Source organism: Gallinula chloropus (genome assembly GCF_964237585.1).
Source record: "Gallinula chloropus genome assembly, chromosome: 9".
Classification (NCBI taxonomy): domain Eukaryota; kingdom Metazoa; phylum Chordata; class Aves; order Gruiformes; family Rallidae; genus Gallinula; species Gallinula chloropus.
The window spans coordinates 1,581,711-1,600,772 of record NC_140094.1 but is presented as its reverse complement, the minus strand read 5'-3'; the positions used below and the strand labels follow the sequence as shown (position 1 = coordinate 1,600,772).

The following is a 19,062-nucleotide window of genomic DNA, read 5'->3' as shown; positions in this document are numbered from 1 at the left end:
TGGTTTGAGAAATCTTTCCTACAACCCTATCAAGAAAGCTTACAGGATAACTTGCTTCCACCAAGAGAGTCCTACGGTTGCCAGGCAGGTGCCACAACACGTCCGAGTGACAGAGCGATCACAGGGTTTCGCAGGGTTCGCTGTGTACGGGATTGTCCAGAACACGCCATGGAGAGGGTGCGCGCAGCTCCGGGAGTAGATGTGACCCACAGCCGCTCTCACAATCCATGACCAGTGGGTTTTCTGTCACTAGGTTTCCACAGCATGCAGTGCTTCAAAAGGTGCTAAAAGGCCCTTGCTACACGAAGGTAAACACAAGTCCTTCACCTCTCAGTTAGATGTTTCAAAAACCATGGGGTTGGTAAGGTCGTGAGGATGGAAAAAACCATGCAGCTCCCAACTCAACAGCAAGTTTCCCCTTTTTTTGTTGTTTTGTTTTAGTTAAGGCCTTTCACTAATTCTCACCCATTCAATTAAATTCTAGTAGCTGAGAACAAATTGCTGAACCTCAGTTTTATGACCCAGATAGTATCTTATCCTCAGGTCTTATGAAATAAGATGCGGAATTTTTCATTCTTTCCTCTCCGTGCGGTTTAAAAGGAAAACACCATGTTTCTCATTCCAGAAACAACAAAACCACGCTTCCTTCTTCAACACTTAGTGTCCAGGTTCCTACCACTACTCCTACAGGGACTCCAAAACATGCATTATACATATTTACACTCTTCCCTAATTGCACTGTGTATTTCTTGCTTTATAGTTTTCAAGACAGCAGTAAGATGTGTCACAGGAGGCAGACGACATACCTGTTTGTCACTCTTACTGCCTGGTCTTAAGTTGTGCCCAAGCAAACTTAACCTTAGCAAGCTCTTAAAGTCTGAGTCACAAAGGAAAAACCCAGACCTTCCTAACTTCAAGTAGCTTCTGCCACTTCAAACACACAATGTATAATGCTATCTGTTTGCAAACTGGAGAAAAATACAGGCATGTCAGAACGGGCTTTTAAAACACTAACTGACTTGCTGAAGTTCATCACTTCAGCTACAAAGTCAACCATGAGATTAGATAAAGGACTTTAGCACTGCAGACTATCAGTTCCCACCTGGCAGCATACTCCAGGGAAAGTCTAGCTCCAGCAGACTAAAATACTCAACTGAAACCTTTGTATAGACTTTTTCTAACCCACCTCAACCCTTGACCCCCCAGCCCCCACCCCAATTAATATTTATTTCTTTTTAAATCACAGCTAAAAATACCTTAGAAGAATACATGATATTCCTAGTATCTCTATGAAAAGACAAACTGTTTACATCTTGCACTTTCAGCTTCACTTCGAAGTATACCACAGAGACCTCAGAGTATCTCTTCTGGAACAGCTAAGGTCTAAACACCTCAAACATCTACCAAGAAATCCCAGTGCTGAGCTTGCCAAGACTTGAAGGCGAAGGCAGGCAAACAGATGGGTAGTTACATGTGGTTTAATTGCATTTTAATTGTATTTGGTAAAGGAAGAAGACTATTTTCTCCTTGGTTTCGCCGAATACACTCTTGCAAGACTAACCACTATCGCTGCTGGAGACACGGGATTGAATTCCCAGCTGCTAATTGGGTTCCCAAACTATGATTTTTAGAAACTACTCTTCCTCAAAGATATTCCAGGTTTTGAGATAACGTCTCCTTTTCAGTAACATACTACCTACCTGTAAAGTGTTCGCAGCAGCGCAATGTTCTTGCCTCGAGACTTTCATACCGCTCGCTGGATCTTCAAGCGCAGTGGGAGCACCAGAAAGGAGCCTCTGCTAAGCGTGGCCCTACTGCCTGGAGGCTCGTTGCAACCTGCTGGTTTTGAGACCTGAACTTTGCTAGCCAGCTCACTAGGTTAAGAGAAAGGCAGTAAGGTAAACACTTACTGCCACGACTTTCTGACACCAACATTCCTGTGAGAAAATACAAGGAACAAGCGAAATCCTTTCCAAGATTCTCTGAGCCATCTGCCTCTCAAAATCCTCATCTCATTAGAACATGAGTCAACTGTGCACACACATTCTCCTAACAGGTATTTCACATGTGTTTTGGAGCTTTTTCTTTTTTTAATCAAGCATTTGTTAATTAAGGTAGTCTGTGTCTAAGCAAGCCTATTAACTGCAATGATTTATCAGAGATAAACGTCTGTCAGATCAATCTAAACTGTATCTGGAACCTGAAGGCTGCCTACTGAATGAAGCCCAACTCTTCTCCATCTGCAGTCTCCTTTCGTGACAATTCTGTTCCTCCTTTCTCCACCAGATGCATGTAATGTACAGGACTTCTCTTGGTTCCAATCAATACCTATCCTAGTCTGGGGGCTCTACACAAAAAAAACCCTCCTCCAAAACACATGTGGAAAAGCCTTTGCCAGGCAGGGAAATTGCTTGATCATCAGATCTGCACTGTCAGCCATGTGTTTAAATACATTTCAGAGCCTACTTCAGCATGCTGATGCCTTCCCTGCTGAACAACAGCCCTTCCTCATCCTCTGCTCTCATTCCACCTTGTGCCATTTTTTGCAGTGAAAGCAAGAACACGCACTGGGATTTGATGCTGCCTGGACTGTCAGTGCACAGCACATGTGAATTGCTGCATAGCACACAGGAGTTACTGCAGTGCATAGCACCACGTGCTCAAAGTTAGGAAAGATTCCAGTTTTTAGTCTGAGCTTCCAAAAAATGAATGGGAACACTGCATTTATCAGAAAGGCTGCTCTTAAATGCTGTGTGAGCATATTCACTCAGCTGGATCAGAAAAGACTTCTGATTTTATACATTCCAACTTTTTCACTACAACAGCTTAATATTAAATTCAATCAGCCTTCCAGTTTGTTGCAGTGCTTCTTGACTCTCCGGACTTACTATGTTCATTTTACCTAAAAACATAAATGGCACTAAGTTTCTCTAGATCTGTAAGCACTCCATATTTTTGGAACAGCTGAGTTCCACGCGGATATGAGTCACTATATTTTAAAATACAGAATTCACACACAAACTTCAAACCTTCTGATCTCAAGATTCTGAGTTTGTAGCAGTGTAGCATGCAATGAAGAACTAAGCTTGTGGTTTGTAAGGTCAAACAACTGAATAAGCTAATTCTGTTCAGAGAATTGTGTCAGCTTTTTTTTCTTCCCTATCTGCATGCTACAGAGAAGAGATGGGTTTGAGTTATGTCATGTCACGTCATGTCATGTCAGGAACACAAGCTTCCCAAATACAAAGACAACATTTCACAAAAGCATCATCAGAACAGCAGTTATTTTACCATTAATTCTCAATGGCTAAAAGCCCAACGTTATTTTGGGCCTTTCACAGCTACAGAGCTGACGTATGGTGACAGAAAATCCCCTCTCTCAGCTGCACAGGCATCGCCCGCATTAAGTGTTGGAGATTTTTTTATGTAACTGCTGCAACATGACATTTTCCTGCTCTCCACAAGCAAAACCACAAATTCATCACAAGAGCCAATGCTTAGATTTGGGCAGCTTTCACAAGCTAACGTGTGCTGCAGAGCTTAGAAAGCTAATACAACTGCTCAGTAAGACAGGACAAGCTGAGATGACATCACACCTCGCATGCACTGAGGCCTGAGGACAAAGGCTGAATGTTTACAGCCAACCCAGATACAATTACAATTCACGGGATTATCACTTCTAGAGGGTCTTTGTACTAAACCCAGGACAGATCGGGAGCTTTGTCAATGCAAATGCTTCTGCAGCTCTTGTGACAGAGCGCAGCAAGAGAATTCAGCCTACTCACAAACAGACAAAACACAGAGAGAACCGAGCCCCACGCTCCCACAACCGGGACAACTTCAGAACCAACCAAATCCTTTCGGGAGACCACAACATGTTATAAGGATACACAAGGGATCTCACTCTTCAGGCATCCTCTTCCCTGTAACAGGGTCTAACGTAAGTTGTACTAACAATTATGCTTACAAAAAGCAAAGCACATCGTGACAGAAGATACCAGGAACACGTACATTAAGACAGCTTTTCCTGCATCTGTCATCTGAGTATATCCTATCTGTGCTTCCTCATCCTTAGCAGCAAGGCTGATTTACCTTCAGTGTTATATAATCTCAACCCTGCTCTGTAAAGCTACAGCGACACAATTCCGCTGTTCACAGAGACTTTTAAACAAGCCATTTCTAAATTACCAGAACACTGTTGAAACGGTGAGGTTGCTAAATTAAAACAACACATCTTGCTCACATTCCAAAGATTGGAACAACCTGTACGCACAGCTTGCCATGAGGTAATAGCATAACCACATCTCCTCGTACGCAACAGAGCCATTTGATCACGGTCAAATGGTAGGAAACCACATTTAAACACATCTTCAGCATCAGGATTTCAAACCGCAATTACAGGCTGACAGATCTTCCTTTTAATTTCCAGACCATTTCAGATTGAAAGAGTGTTTTTACCTTTTAAAACCCCTTAGCCTACTGGCTGGAAAGCCAACCAGTTTTATTTCTTGAAGATTTTGCAAAGTGTCCAACACTGACAGAACCCAGTTCTGTTCTTCCCACAGCAGCTACAACTCAAACTTAACTGATTTTCCTAACAGCACATCTGCCTTGCACCTTCTTGGTCCCCAAATCTTTTTACCCGCCTCCCCTTTTACTTTCCAACAGAACATCAACCCCCCAGCTCTTTCAAACTGCTTAATTGCTTTGAGGCAGCCAACAAGAGACCTTTGGAGCTCTCACAAATCTTGGTAATGAAATAAGTAAATCCAAAGGTAACCAGACATCGCAGAGGCTATTGCAGTCTTTCCAAGGTGAATATATCTGCAGCTATAAACACGCATCAAGTAATTGCTCCTAGGTTGGAGATGGCTTTCCCTCAGCAAGCACAGTGCTGCTACCAAGTATGATTGAGTTAAAGAGCAGAACTCGTGGGGTTTTTTAAGTAACATCAAGTCCCGTTTGATCATATAGGCATCCTACACAAACATTCAAAGAACACTGGAGGTGAAGCTATACAATTAGCTGCAATTTAGTACACATGATTTCAAATGTTTAAGTCAATCATTTGCTACTTATGAATTGTTCACCTGTGTCAACCTGCCTTCAGAAGGGAAAAATAAACCCAGAATATTAGTAAAAATACCAGGACTTGAGAACACATACTGGAAGCTAAAGTTTAGCTCAATGACCATAAAACACCAGTACTTACAGCTCCTTAGAAGTGCATTAATCCCGATTACACAACTGGCAAACTCCTTCCCATTATTAGGCCAAATTTTCCAAAGGCAGCAAAAGATGCAAGTCAGCATTTTCTACACCAGTAGGTACTGGAGTGCCTGTGAAATGCACAGGCCAGGAACCTTTAAAAGTGGGCAGATTGTCATCTGTCCTCCCAGCCCATTTTTTATAAGAATTAAATACAAAGTAGTGACAGTTACTCTCAACTCTGTTTTTCTGAAACAGGTTCAAGTAAAAATTTGCACTTCTATGTATTAAAGAACAGTCATTTCTTCAAGAATGTAACAGTTCAGTGATCCAGGTTCTCAAAAGAAAAGTGCATGCAATGGGGGGTGTGGGAGGTGGGTTTCAAAAGTAAAATCGAATATTGAGGGCAGGGAGGGAACAAAGTGAATTTCACCTCTACTGAACAGGGGAAAACTTCAACCTGCTTTTCCTTTTGAATTTTAAGATTGTATACACCTATAATTTGAAATTTAGACTTGTATACAACTTACTATTAACTTGCTCAATGTATGTGAAGAGAAGCACATCCTTTCTTTGGTAATAACCAGAGATCATAACGGTTTCTGCACATCAGAAAACAGCCCTGTATTATTAGCTCTTCCTGAAGTCAAAGCCTGACATGCTCAGTTCAGCAAGAATACATGTTACAGCTCATGCATTCGGCAAGGTACCAAGTTCAACTGATAAAACTACTCGTATCTCTCTCAAACACAGACAATGACTCCACATCTACCCTCCAGCTTAACAACTGTCTTGATGGCTACACCCAATACAGGACAATCCCAGATGAAGCTGCACGCTTTGGTCAGTCCCCTGGAGATTGCAGGAGCTTAATCATCTTGCACCTTTAGAGGAAGTAGGTGAAAGAATCCTGTAATCCTGTTCTGTGTAGGTTCTGCTAATATCCTCGCCACCGCAGAACTGAATTCCTACAGGAGCGCATTAAAACAGCACAACCAGGTTGTGGTTTTCCCCTCCTGCACACTCTCTGGGGAAGGATGCAAGTTGTAGCAGAGTACCTTGGTTTAGAACTGTTTATGTTCTCAAATGCAGCCATGTTAGAGAAGGCAGGGTCAAAAGGCACATGCCTTGCGGAACAGAAAAACCCCAAACAGACCATGACTCTATGGACACCTGTAAACTCACTCTACCATCACAGATTGTTCCCAAGAGAAACACGGTTCTCTGCACACTGAGGTTCTACCCACTCTAGAAGTACCACAAAAGCAACCACCAGGAAACGCCTCTGTTAACGGCACACAGAGCTGTTAGGGACATCACTTGGGCAGAGCAGAGCAGTCCCCTCCTGTCACATCAGGCCTTGACAGACAGGCACGGGACGGTCTGACACTTGGCACTGACACCAGCCACTTCCCGTAGGAGTGCATGCGGACTACAGTGTGTTGTGAAGTGAAGAGCTCAGACCATGGAACGCTGCTTGGATGGGCACACTCACCTGCAACTGCAAGTGCCGGTATTCCCAAGACAGGAGGCACGTACAACAGGGACCGCACTGCAACGGCAAAGCCCTTGTGTCAAAGTTATCCCAAAGGCTTGTGATTTGCAGCTTCATCGGCACAAATTCATTTGTTCAACCCAGACTCACAGATTATGTTTCTGGATTCTTTGACTTTACTTCGGAGACACTTGAGACAGAAAGTGACATTTTGAGAAACAAAATGCTCCTGAAGACTGAAGCAAAGACTGTTTTCACACCAGCAGCTACAAGAGGCAAACAGTTTCAAATGTGGTGAAATAATCTGAGCTGCCTCTGTGTTTTACCTCCATGCCTCTATCCAGGAACGCACGTTCAAATCTCACCCTGCTCAAACACCACTACCTCAAAAAAACAAGCAAAGTACAAAGGCACAAGATTTCACTTCAGGCAGCCCCAGACATGAGTGCAGACATAGCATTGTGGTTCTTACACTTCTTATGGACAGGTTGTTCTGGTCAAATTTTTACGGCTTTGAACTATTTGATCTAAACAAAATGTTCCCATTGCTGATTCCGATATGTGGAATTGCACATTACCCTTGGAAAAATAGGTTTATCGAGTCCCTTATCACTTGTCACAGCCTCGGTCGTTCCCTTTAGCAAACAAAAGGCAGCAGGCTACTTGTTGTCCACTAAAACATAATCAAACAGAATTAAAAGACAAACTTCAGAGTATAAAAGCAAAAAAGGCACTTTGCTGATGAAAACACAGTTACTGCCCTTTCCTGTGAAGCAAGAATTTATTCCCCAGGTGTGAGAAAACACAGCCACTGATCCGTGCAAAGGAATTCACAGAAAGACTAAACACTCTCCCGACTTTTGGGCAGACCCAGATGAAAATCCACCGCAGCGCAGTAGGGCAAGTACTGCTGCACAAACACACCTCAAGGTAACTCCAAGCCTGACTGCACTAACAGCACAGCCAGCGACAGTTGTTCGAGTGCAACGTGCAGCCTCTGAAAACGAAGCCTGTTGTCAAGGACCAACCCAGTTCAGCAAGCTGAGGGACGCTCCTCGACCAGCACAATTAACATCAACAAATGGCCCTCGCCGAAAGCCGAGCTAAGAACATGGGGTGGCTGAAGACCAAGTGCCCTGCTTACTGGGGAGGGGGCTGTGGAGCAGGGGCTACAATCCAGATTTTTACCATAGCACCTCACAGCAGTCAGACCAACCCATCTTGCCCCTCACCCACCAAAGACCCACTGGAGGTCCAGTTACTTGAAACAAATTGTCAACTCGTTCTAATCAACAAGGGTTGTTAATTACCCACTTCTGAAGCGACACAGGCAGGGACATTCAGAAAAGGTCACATCAATGCCAGTGTCACAAAGCCAGAGTAGCACGAAATAGCTTCTACGAGGGCTATAACTGAGGAGCTGCTGTAACCGTCTTGCATATCACTCACCCACGACTTGAAAAAAGGTTTCCTAGCAGACATGCTCTTGCCTTCCTCACTTGGACACTTCCTTCACAGCATGCAGAGTCTGACATCACTATTGCTGTCACCCAGAAAATCCCAGCTTCTTCCCCTTCGTCCTCCTCGTTCTCTTTACCTTCAGGAATTCACATCTTCCAAGTGTTCAACTCACGCACCCCTTTCCATTGAAGGCACTGAGCCCTATTCCCCTCTCTGAGGGCAACTCTCCCCTTTTCCCCTCTCCCCCTTCACAAATTCACAGTGGTCCACATATCTGGAGATACAAGGACCTCATTCTCACCCACTACCAGAGGTTCTGCAGCTCGACTACTTCAACCTGAGCCACCACCTGCCAGCCCAGGGTCCTACTTCATCCCTTCCCTTCACCTCACAGCCCTTTAGATGGGACTTTGTCCCCCCCTCACACAGGATTTCTGTACCATGGAGTTAAACCCACATTTATCATAAATAAATTCACTACTGTGCTCTTACCACAGTTATTTCCTACTTCACAAAGTGAAGGAAGCCTGTGGTATCTTGAAGAGCACTGCACAGGAACACACCAATTTTTTTCTGCCACCACCACGTAAGTTCAAACAGTGTGTTGCTGCCTCTCTGAGTACACACTGAAGAAGCTATCTCATCTCAACTTCTGCAACTGCATTCAACTCTTTCTTTCAAGGGGTTGAAAAATCAGAGACCTGGGTCCAAGACAGTCCAAACTAAACCTCAAGAAGTCAAGCACTAACTGCGCTGCAGCACCTAACACACCAGGATGCCTTGTACGCACGAGGTGACAGGAAAAGAAACAACAGGCATAAGGTTGTTATTTTAATACCACACTTAACAGATTACAGCTGGGAGCAAGGAACCAGTAAGACACAGGCTACACTAGCTGAACGCCTGCTTCCAGCAAAGATCAGTCGAGAGCTACTCTGATCACACCAGCTTCAACTGTCCTGAGCACAGGCAGGCTGGTGCAAGATCTAAATGTTACATGGGCTCTCCTTACTACCATCAGTCATTTCATTTTCCTGTTGCCTTCTTATGAGCTGGTGACAGGCCATTTTCACCACTTCTACAAAGCTTGCAACTAAAGCACCACAGTGGAATGCTCAGTGAATCCTAACCCAGCATCTCTCTTAATAATGGCATATTGCTGTCCAGGGTCTAGAGAAAAAAATAAAACAAGCAAAAAAAAAAAAAAAAATCACTTAATTCAAGAACTCTGGGGTCTATCACATTCCAAAAGTACATAAAGGCAAGCCACCCAACAGGACTGAACATTAAGTCTACACTGAGACATAACTAAAACAGTAGTTATTCCTGTTGATAATTTCTACAAACATTTGTTCCTATAGAGATGTCATGTTCCCCCCCTTTCCCCCCCTTTTTTTCTTAGTTATACTATTTAGAGAACTGTCTCCATCTTCACCTCTTCCTGAAGAGAACTTGACTTTACAAGTAAACAAACTCCTTCAGTTAGCCCAGCCCAGCTGTGCCTGTACAGCTGCCCCTGTACCGAACCAGCCAGACATGCAGGCCCTGGGGACTGATGCTGGCTCAGATGCTCCACGTCGGGAGGAATCCTGAGTGCTGCAGAGGACTCAGCCAGCACCCAGCAAGCAGCTCTGTGGGCAGCGCTGGCTCCAGCAGCACCCCCAGCACTCTCACCCCTTCCCTTGGCCTCTGTTGTGAGGGTACAGCTGTGTGTCCAGCCACACAGGGAACCAAATGATCCTGATGAACAATAACCTGGTAACAAATCCTTGTGGGACAGCCAGGTCCTTCATCCAACAAACTCAGTGTGGGCCACCTCACAAGGCACACAGCCTCTGCCGCTCTGCAAGCCACAGCAGCCTCACAGGACACAATCAGACTCTGTTCTTCCTGGCAATCAACATCTTTAATTCACATTGAGGGTATCAACATATCATCAACACAGAATATCCTCTGGCATAACACCGAAAAAACACCTGCAAATTCATTCTAATCTGAGTAAGCCCAGCAGAATGAAGTTAGCCTTGGGTTTTTTCAAACACACTTGATCACCTCCATTAACAACTTCTGAATTTGCCAGGTCCCACTGCAGACAAGACTGCCACAATGAACTGCAAGTGCAACCTTATTTTCCAGAACAGACTGCACTTCCACAGCACTCGCTTATTTTTCTTTCATTGATAAAAAGCTCGAACAGAAGAGCCAAAATCTTAGCATGCCCTGACCCCTTCCAAAAAGAGTCAGGAGTAGCAGTCCCTACTCTTTTCTTCCTGCAATGTAAGGTCTCTGGTAAGGCCAATTACTACTCCAATTTAGGCACAAAGTATCATTTGCAACACAAATCAAAGGCAACCTCCACCTGCCATCTTCAAAGTCACTAATTTTAAACAAGCTTTAAACAAAAATTACAAGGTGTCCCTTACAAAAGTCTCCTGAAAAGTTAATGTTAAGGTGAGGAAGCATTCTGAGTATAAATACGATTCTTCCTCCAGAACTTCATTTTAATTATCAAAGGTGCAGGGAGAGCTCTTTTGAGGACCACAATAGCTGCAGTTCTGAAATTATTAGATCATTAGCTCACACAAGTAACCCACTTGAAGTAAGTGTAGCTTCCTGTACATCAAAACCTCAACATAAGCCAGCATTTGTATTTGAAGCCCACCATCGTGGTTTCCTTGGGTGTTTCATGAACACTTTGTACCTTACAGAGGGGACAGGACAACTGACCTACAAAATCCTGCAGCACTGGTGACAGCCTTTCACAAACAGCACAACTAAGTTCTGGTGTCGGGTCTTACATCTTCCAGACATAAAAGACTCCCCTCCTACCACTTTTTGCAATATTCCTTCTCCAATCAGAGTCTTGGCTTACAAGGAGAAGTTAAAATCCTCACTCTTTTAGTACTTTTGATTAATTTTGGTTTGCTACATAAAATTAAACTTCCCAATTCCTATTATGTAAGTTACATTTGATCAATTACTCAAGTGCCTTTTTAACAACTCCAACATATCCAATTTTAGTTAGAAAAACACACTATCAAGATGAAGCTGTGCCCGTGTTTGTTTAGCCCTGGTACCCACACACTGCAAGACAAAGGTCTCAACCTCACTACAGAATGTCTAGTGAACAGCAACAAAAAAAAAAAGGTCACCCAAGGCTTGACCTGAAAGCCTTGTTTGTTACGTAGTTAGTTCTGTGTACACACAGGTAACTTCAGGAAAAGGTTACCAGCTGCCTAGGTGCAGCTGAGGGTGTGCATCCTGTTAGGGAGCTTCACGCCTTTGAAGACCCGGCGCCTGTCCTCACGTGCTCGCTTTTCGTACACACCCGATCGGTCAAAACCCTCACAGGCAACACCTTTTCATCCAGTCTGGTTTGGAAGGGAAAATAAAGTCTTCTCCCATCAACTGCAGTTATCCATAGACAGCAACCCTTTCAAGTCTTTCATAATAGCTTCTAACTCCGATTTAGCAGCAGGGTATTTGTCAGTGGAAGCAGAAGATGCTTCTTCCCAGCAGAGAGGCAAGAGTACGCCGGAGTCAGCCACGTCAGGCGAACTGAACTGCTGATGTGCCAAGGGTATCGCTGCACATCAGCACTCAGTACCTGTTTGGGGCAGAACCCGCTCCCACACAGCGCTGGCACAAGCCCCGCTCTCCCTGCAAGTGCTGCTTGAGGACACAGAATTTCAGTAGCAGCCCTGGGCATGCGTGGAGAGAGATTAATAGCCAGTTTCTCTCTGAAGAGGTTATATAAAAAATACAAGATGTTTTATAGCAGCCCAAATCGATCCTCCTTCTCACAAGAGCAAGGAAAAGACTGAATAATTCTCACACCCCCTTTGGAATACTATGACATAAGCCTGAGAAGGTACCAAACTGTAACTATAGGATGGACTGAAGACATTTACCTAAAGCCAGGATCAAGAAGCACAATCCCCCAAGTAAGGCCACTGTTTTGATAGTATTTCAGAACACATGCAAAAGCAGGACCAGGATAAATACATATCCTTTGTAGAGGACACTGGGTTATTGAACTCAATTGATCGGAGTACCACTGTTAGATAAAAATGAAACCTGAGAAACCTAGAAATAAAACCCCAGAACAGAGACGCTGCTGTTGGCATAACAAAATGGGCATGTGAAGGGACACAGCCTGAACAAGTTCAATAATTAGGCAGTTCTCAGGAATAAGCAGCAATGTTTCTGACAAGGGTGACTCCGCCCTAAAGCGCCTCTTTTAAAAATAGTGTGATTAACCACTTAAGTTCCAATATGGGTCACTATCAGATATTACAAAGGACAAATTTAGAGAAAAGTTCGTTTGCTGCTTTAAGGAACTGAAGTGCCCTCAAGTAAGACATATCCTGCTGTGACTTCAAGCATTGTAAACTCCTCTTACTCACAGGTTAACTCTTCTAGGGATGCTGCAGCAAACACGTAACTTCTGACAGTTCTACAAACTCACACTACAGGCACTCAGAAAAGCATCTCACTGAGAAATTCCAGGCCAGACTTCTAATCAAGCTGTGGAATTCAGTCTAGGAGACTTGTGGAGATCCACGCAGTTCCTAAGCAGACACTCTCCCTCACCTCTCCAGGAGAATGCTTCCTCTTTCCTCTGCCTTCTCTCTCTAGGCTGGAGAAAAGAAAAGAGATCCATTGTGAAGATCAGAAAAAGTTAGTTACCAGGTCTCTTTTCAGACTTAGTGCTGATGCAATGGGAAGCTTCCTGCCCTACCAGATCTTCCCCATCCAGTAACTTCAGCATCAGTACACGCTGCTAGATAGCTTTCATGTCAGGTAAAACACCGAGGTTCCCAAACAGAACCACAGAGAAAAAGTGATTATTGAGCTTTGTGCTTGCTCTTCCCCTTCACAGGATTCCCAGGTGTCCAGGTGTGCTACCTGTCATCATTTGTAAGGGAAACACCCTGGCTTCGTCAGTACTGTAGGAGTTAAACTGGTTCAAAGAAGCAAACAGCTAGAGTGACATATTTGCACTCCAACTCCAGACACTAAGATAGCAGCTTCCAACACAGAAGGCGAGTCTGCCCAAGGAAACACATTTACCAACAACTCTGTAGCCTTTACCAGCTTTCATATGCTGCTACCGCCATCTGAAGTTCCAGTTCCTGCAGATCCACTGAAGCACAGTAAGCAAGACATGTTTGTCTAGTTTACAGTACCTACAGAAAAAAACAAACAAACTGGAGACGACTGGGAGTTAGAACCAAAAGGCTGAATTCAGTGAGAAGGGGAAAAAAAGAGAAAAGGGGGGAAAAAATAAATATATCACTTTTGTCACACTTTGAGGTTTAAAACCTGTATCAAAAATCTAGGACACAAGTGTAGCATTCAGCTTTCTCTTTTTGACTCTGTTATCTGCTTCCTACTTGCTTCAAGACAACCACCTCTCTTATCCCAGGTGGTCCTCTCCCCTTTATTTTAATAGGTGGGAGAAAGAGCCACCTACCTCAAAGAGCCAAAAATCAGTCAACATTGGAAGGCACCAAGCTGCTCGCAAACAACTGTGAAACAGAAGTTTCAAGAAGCCTGGACACCCAGCTTCAAAGCAGAAGTCTCAGCTCTAAGGGTTGAAACAGCCCTTTTACTGATCTTTTTGAAGCCTCATATGCCAGAGTTCTAATGACATGCAAAAGACCTCTTGATCTTTAGGGCAAGCGACTGTAATAGCACATCACGGACACTGTTTCATTAAACATAAGAACTCCAGGAGTGACCTGAACCTGTTTCTAGCTTGCTCAGACACACCTCAACCAAAGGCTTCCAAGTAAGCCAGCATGTTTCTCTGATAGTCATTCTTTTTTCACTTGCACCAGTAGCTCCAACGAGAGCAGCCTCAGAAGTAGATACACAGCACAAATCCACAGCATCAAAACCTTCAGGCCTCACTGCCCTGTCAAGCTGTCACTTGACAAAGAAGAAACAACCTGCTAAATTCAGCTGGTGATTGAGGGAACAGTCTCATCACACCTATTATTTTAACCTTTAGAGTCAGACTTATAAAATAGATGATTTTGTGTGGAAAGAAACAGAGAGACTTCCCCGCAATGAAACACTCTTTACTGAATTAAAAAAAAAACAAACCCCAAACCCTGAACACTTAGGGAAGTAACACATTCCATCATCAGATAGGTCTAAACCCAAGAACACCAAAGCATCTTGCTTATTTTAGAAAGTATGTCTTACAAGTGTATATGACAGTCTGGTAAAACTAACACCTGTTCCACGACCACAAAACCAACCGACTGCTCGTAGCCATTAACTGAGAACCCTCAAAGACCCTCTCAACAAGTCATTGAATTTAAAGACCCTCTCAACAAGTCTCATCAAATTTAATAAAGTTAGGTTAAGTCTAGTAAGTATCTGATGAAGATTATTAGATTTGTCTGTTTGCATGCACGTTTTCACCTTTCAGGAGTCAAATATTCCCACTTACACGCACCTTTGCATCTCCGTGCTGTTTGCAACGTTCATCCTCTTACAGACCAAAAAGGTCTTGGAGCTTGTCTTCTATCAAAGCCAAACACACCTTTATTTTCACACAGTCAAAATTTTTCAACACTCTGTTCTTTAGCTGAATCTTGATAAGGCATTTACAGTCCCTAATAACTACAGGCAGCCCGATGAAAAGGCACCTTCAGCACCGTCCTGTGCAAGAGCCACAGACACACTCACATCCTTCAGCAAGTTTGTACCCTGAACTTTCAGAAAACTAAAGGGTATTTACCACGGCACATTTTTCTCCTGCTCGCCCCCTCCCACTCATGTAAAACAAACCAACCCACCCCAACGAATTCAGACGGCAAAAGAATGAAAACCGAACAGAAACGAGAACCGCTGAGACCGCGGGCAGAACCCCCGCGGGCTGCTCACGGCCCCGTCACAAGCCTGAGCACCGCTATCACGACAGAATAACTCTCTGTCAGGAGGCAGCGGCATTATTTTATCCCGGAACGAAAAGTTTCACGGTCCTTCCTTACGGCCGCGGCTCCCGAAGCGGTGGCCCCCGCCGCGCCTCACCGGCTGACCCCCGGGGGTGGGGGGAAGGCCCGGCCGCCACCCAGGCCCGCCCGTGCGGCGTTTCCCCGCCCGGGTCAGGGCGGGCCGCCCGGCTCCAGGCCGCGGCGGTGTGGCGCACTCAGTAAAGCGTTCGCCCTCCGCCTCCCTCCCGGGCTCCCACCTCTCGGGGCAGGGAGGAAAACACTGCCTGCGCCCCGCCGAGACACCGCAGGGACGGGGGCAGGCAGGGAGGGAGGGAGGGAGAGCGCCTCTGGTTCCCCCATCGCCCTTCCGCTGTCCCGCAGGACGGCCCTGCAGCGGGGAGCCGGCCCGGGGGCTCTCTCTCCCCGCTGCCCCGGGCCCGGCCGCCCTTTGTTCCGGGCTCCCGGACCCGAAGCAGCCGGCGGCAGGCGGCGCGGCGGCCCGCGTCCTTCCCCGCACCCGCGTATCCCCCAGAGGAGCCGCTCAGGGGGCTGCCTGGCTCCCGCTCCGGCGGGGAGCGGAGGCCGGGGGGGAGGGTGAGGGGGGTGGCGGGGAGCGGGGTGGGGGGCGCTCGCTAACTTTTGTTATGGTCGCGACGGGAACTGGGGGGAAGAGACACAACCTCCGGGGGAAGCGGGCCCAGGCGCCGCGGCAGTCCCTCCGGCCCCCGCGGCGGGCGGAGGCCCCGGTCCCCCCCGGTGCTGAGTCACCCCCGTGGCGGGGCTGCGCCCCCTCCCCGCGCCCCGCAGACAATGGCGAGGGCGGGCCGTGCCCCGGACCTCCCCCGCCGCCCCCAGCCCCATTCGGCCCCGCACCGTGATGTTGCAGTGGATGGTGAGCGGCGGCGGCGGCTGCGGGCTGGAGCCCGGCGGCGGCGGCAGGAGCACGAACTGGCAGTGGAGCTCGTCCAGCTTCCAGGAGACGATGCGGAAGCGCTCGTGGTCCTTGTCGAAGATAGACTCGAGGAACTTCAGCTCGGCCTTGAGCCCTGACACCGACATCCTGGCCTCATCTCCGGGCCCGGGCCTGTGCCGCCTCGCCCGCTCTGCCGCCGCCTCCCTCCGCCTTAGCCCGGCCCGACCCTAGCCCCGGCCGCGCCTGCGGGGCGGAAGATGGCGGGGGGGGGGGGGTGGGGGGGGTGGCCGGGGCAGCCCCAGCCGGCGGGGGGACGGCGAGCGCGGCGGCAGCTCCCTTTGTACCAGCCTCCTGCACCCACTCGCTCGCTTAAAAGGGCAACAGCACAGCCAGCACCCCCTTCCCTTCCCTTCCCCTTCCTCCCCGGCGGGCTGGGCCGGCCCCGCCAGCCGCCCCGCCCTCGCCCTGCCCTCCTCCCGCTCGGCCGGCCCCGCTCCCGGGACACACGCAGCAGGGCCGGCCCGGCCCCCTGCTCCTCCCCCGGGGCCGCCGTCCGCCTCCCCGCGCCCGCCCCGGCGCCCTCAGCCAGCGCCGCGACCGCCCCCGCGGCCGGCTGCCCCGCGGGCTCTGCCCGCCTGCCCCGAGCCCCGCCCGGGCACTGCCTCCCGCGGCCCCGGCGCGGAGCCGTCCAGCCCCCCCCGCCGCCGCCGGCAGCCCGGCGCCGAGCCGCACGCACTGCTCACCCTCCTGCCCGCTCCGCTTCCCCTCCCGGCCCTGCGGAAGGGCGCACGGGCTCCGCGCCTCGCCGCACTCGCGTTGTGCTGAGGAAACCGCGGCTGCGGTTTGCACTCGTGTCTCGGGGTCCCCCCCGGTCCTCCAGTCCCCTCAGAGGTCAGCCAACGCTACCCAGGAATCCCTGTCCGGCCACTCCTGGCAGATCGAGGCGAATAAAACCCTGTGTCGATCTCTGCAGGCTGAAAAGAGGCAACGCAGAGGCCAAGAAACACGGTTACTGGTGCATTTAAGTTCCACTGCAATTGTTTGGGCAAAATTTTACCCCCAGAAAAAGTGCCACAAAGAATGAAAGCAGAGTAAAGTGAATACTTGCTACGTTTGGGGACCTGGAGATGCTGCCCTCTCTTCCTTATCACTTCCTGACACTGGAAAAATCACCTCTGCACCTTCATTTGTCCCTTTTTGCCTTGGTTTTACCTACTGACAGTTGACAGCTCTTCAGGAACAAGGATCAGCTCTCACATGGCGTAAAGAGACAACTATGATACAAGTAATGTTGTTGCAGAGCATCTTCCTTGTTTCCCAACCAGCTTTTAATTAATGCAGTACACATATGAGCACACACAGACCTGGAATAAGGAACAGCCTTTTTTTTTTTTTCCCATTGATATTTTATATAAATCTTTAATTCCAAAGAAACTGGCAGCACTTCACAAACCACAAGCTGAATCTTGTCGAGTGGTGAGAACTCTAATCTTGATCCAGAAAAACAGTTATGCACTTGCCCAACTCCAAGCATATGGAAGCCTTACCAATTTGTGGGCTGGAAATCTCCTATCCTTCCAGCACAGCGAGCTGCAAAGAAAAGAAGCCAGGAAGGCTTGACACTGGTGAAATACTCTGCATGAGGGAGCTGAAAGTGACCGGCGTGGCAAGACCTGGGTTTTATTTCCAGGTACTATTTGAGAGACTCCTGTTACACAGTGTGCCCAGCTCAGCTTTCCTAGAAGGGTGTGTTGGCACAGACTGTATGGCCTGCAAGGTGAAGGTAGAGAGGATATGACTGGTGTCTGTTGTGGCATTGACAAGCAGGGTGAAGACCTGTGAGAGATAAGGGGAGAGATATATCTAAGTATAAGGGCAAACGAGCTATAAGCAAATAGCAAAACATTATGACTGTACCTATTAGAAAGGGAGGGCCTGGAAGAGCCTTTGCTGATGGGACCAGAGACACAACTAAACAAAACAGGCTGTGTCAGACATCGCATGATGTGCTGCACAATACAGCAGAGGAATGAATTTGGTGACTCAGCCCTATTTCCCTCATAGGATGGGATTTTGGCCTAGAACACCTCTCCACAGCAAACAGGAGGGCAGGCTTAGCAAGTTCAAACCACATCTTTCATCATGCTATACCAGAACTGCCTCCACCATCACTGCCCCTGCTCTTAAATCCCCCTTGCCTTCTCACCTGCCTTCCTTCTCCTCTGCCTCTCCATTGACTGCAACACCCCATATTCTTTTGGCAGCGGCACAGCCGAGCGCCCTACGTACGTGCTGGCTGGGGGGACGTCCCACCTGCACAAGCTGACAAGCTGGTGGAAGGCAGGAGAACCTCTGTCAAGCACCCAGTGATCCAAACCATGGAGTACCCTGACCACCCAGCAGGCCAAAGAAATTGCTTCATCAGCCAAGCGTGTCCTGCGAGCCATATATTAAGACTGGTCTAGAACTTTCTCCAGTGCTCCTTCAACCTGCCTGTTTGTTACGGGCTTCAAGAAGCAACATGCAGCTGCAGAGGCACCACTCCCCTGTTGTGTTGCTCTTCTCTGTATTTAGTAGGCATTGTGCAAGCTGTGACGTCGCCTGTGAACTCATCCCTGCGATAAGAGCTTGAGAACACGTTGAGGCTGCCCCGGCTCCCTGCAGGACAGAGACAGCTTCAGAGGTGTAAAGAGTTGCTCGTCATGTCTGACTCATTCCCAATTCTTCCTTCAGGGACTTGCCACAGGGCCTTGACATGAACCTCACCTTGGTCATGAGGTGACTCAGGAAATCCCAAGCCTCCCAAGACCAAAATAAATGCACACAGGGAAGGACCTGACATCTCCAGGTAATAAAATAAACTAATCCTGGTAAAGACCCTCAGGAGCACTGTATCAGATTTCAGTAATTACAGAAGCTCTTAAGTTCCCTTGATCTATATTGCCTGTAAGCACCGGTTTTTCTCTACCTTTCTTCACAAGAACCTCTCTCTACCTATCACACAGCCAGATTTCCTCTTCCAGAGGTCTGAAATT

At 47.5% G+C, this 19,062-nt stretch overlaps 1 protein-coding gene across 2 annotated transcripts in view; it reads right to left on the bottom strand.

Annotated features, from left to right (window-relative positions):
* The window catches only part of UBE2Q2 (ubiquitin conjugating enzyme E2 Q2), a 48,596-nt gene extending 32,318 nt beyond the window's left edge, over nucleotides 1–16,278 (bottom strand). For both annotated transcript variants that reach the window (XM_084268011.1, XM_084268012.1), the window contains exon 1: nucleotides 15,988–16,278. In XM_084268011.1, the coding sequence (XP_084124137.1) occupies nucleotides 15,988–16,173 (186 nt within the window). In that variant the 5' untranslated portion in view covers nucleotides 16,174–16,278. The remainder of the gene's footprint in view (nucleotides 1–15,987) is intronic.
* Between the last annotated feature and the right edge of the window lie 2,784 nt (nucleotides 16,279–19,062).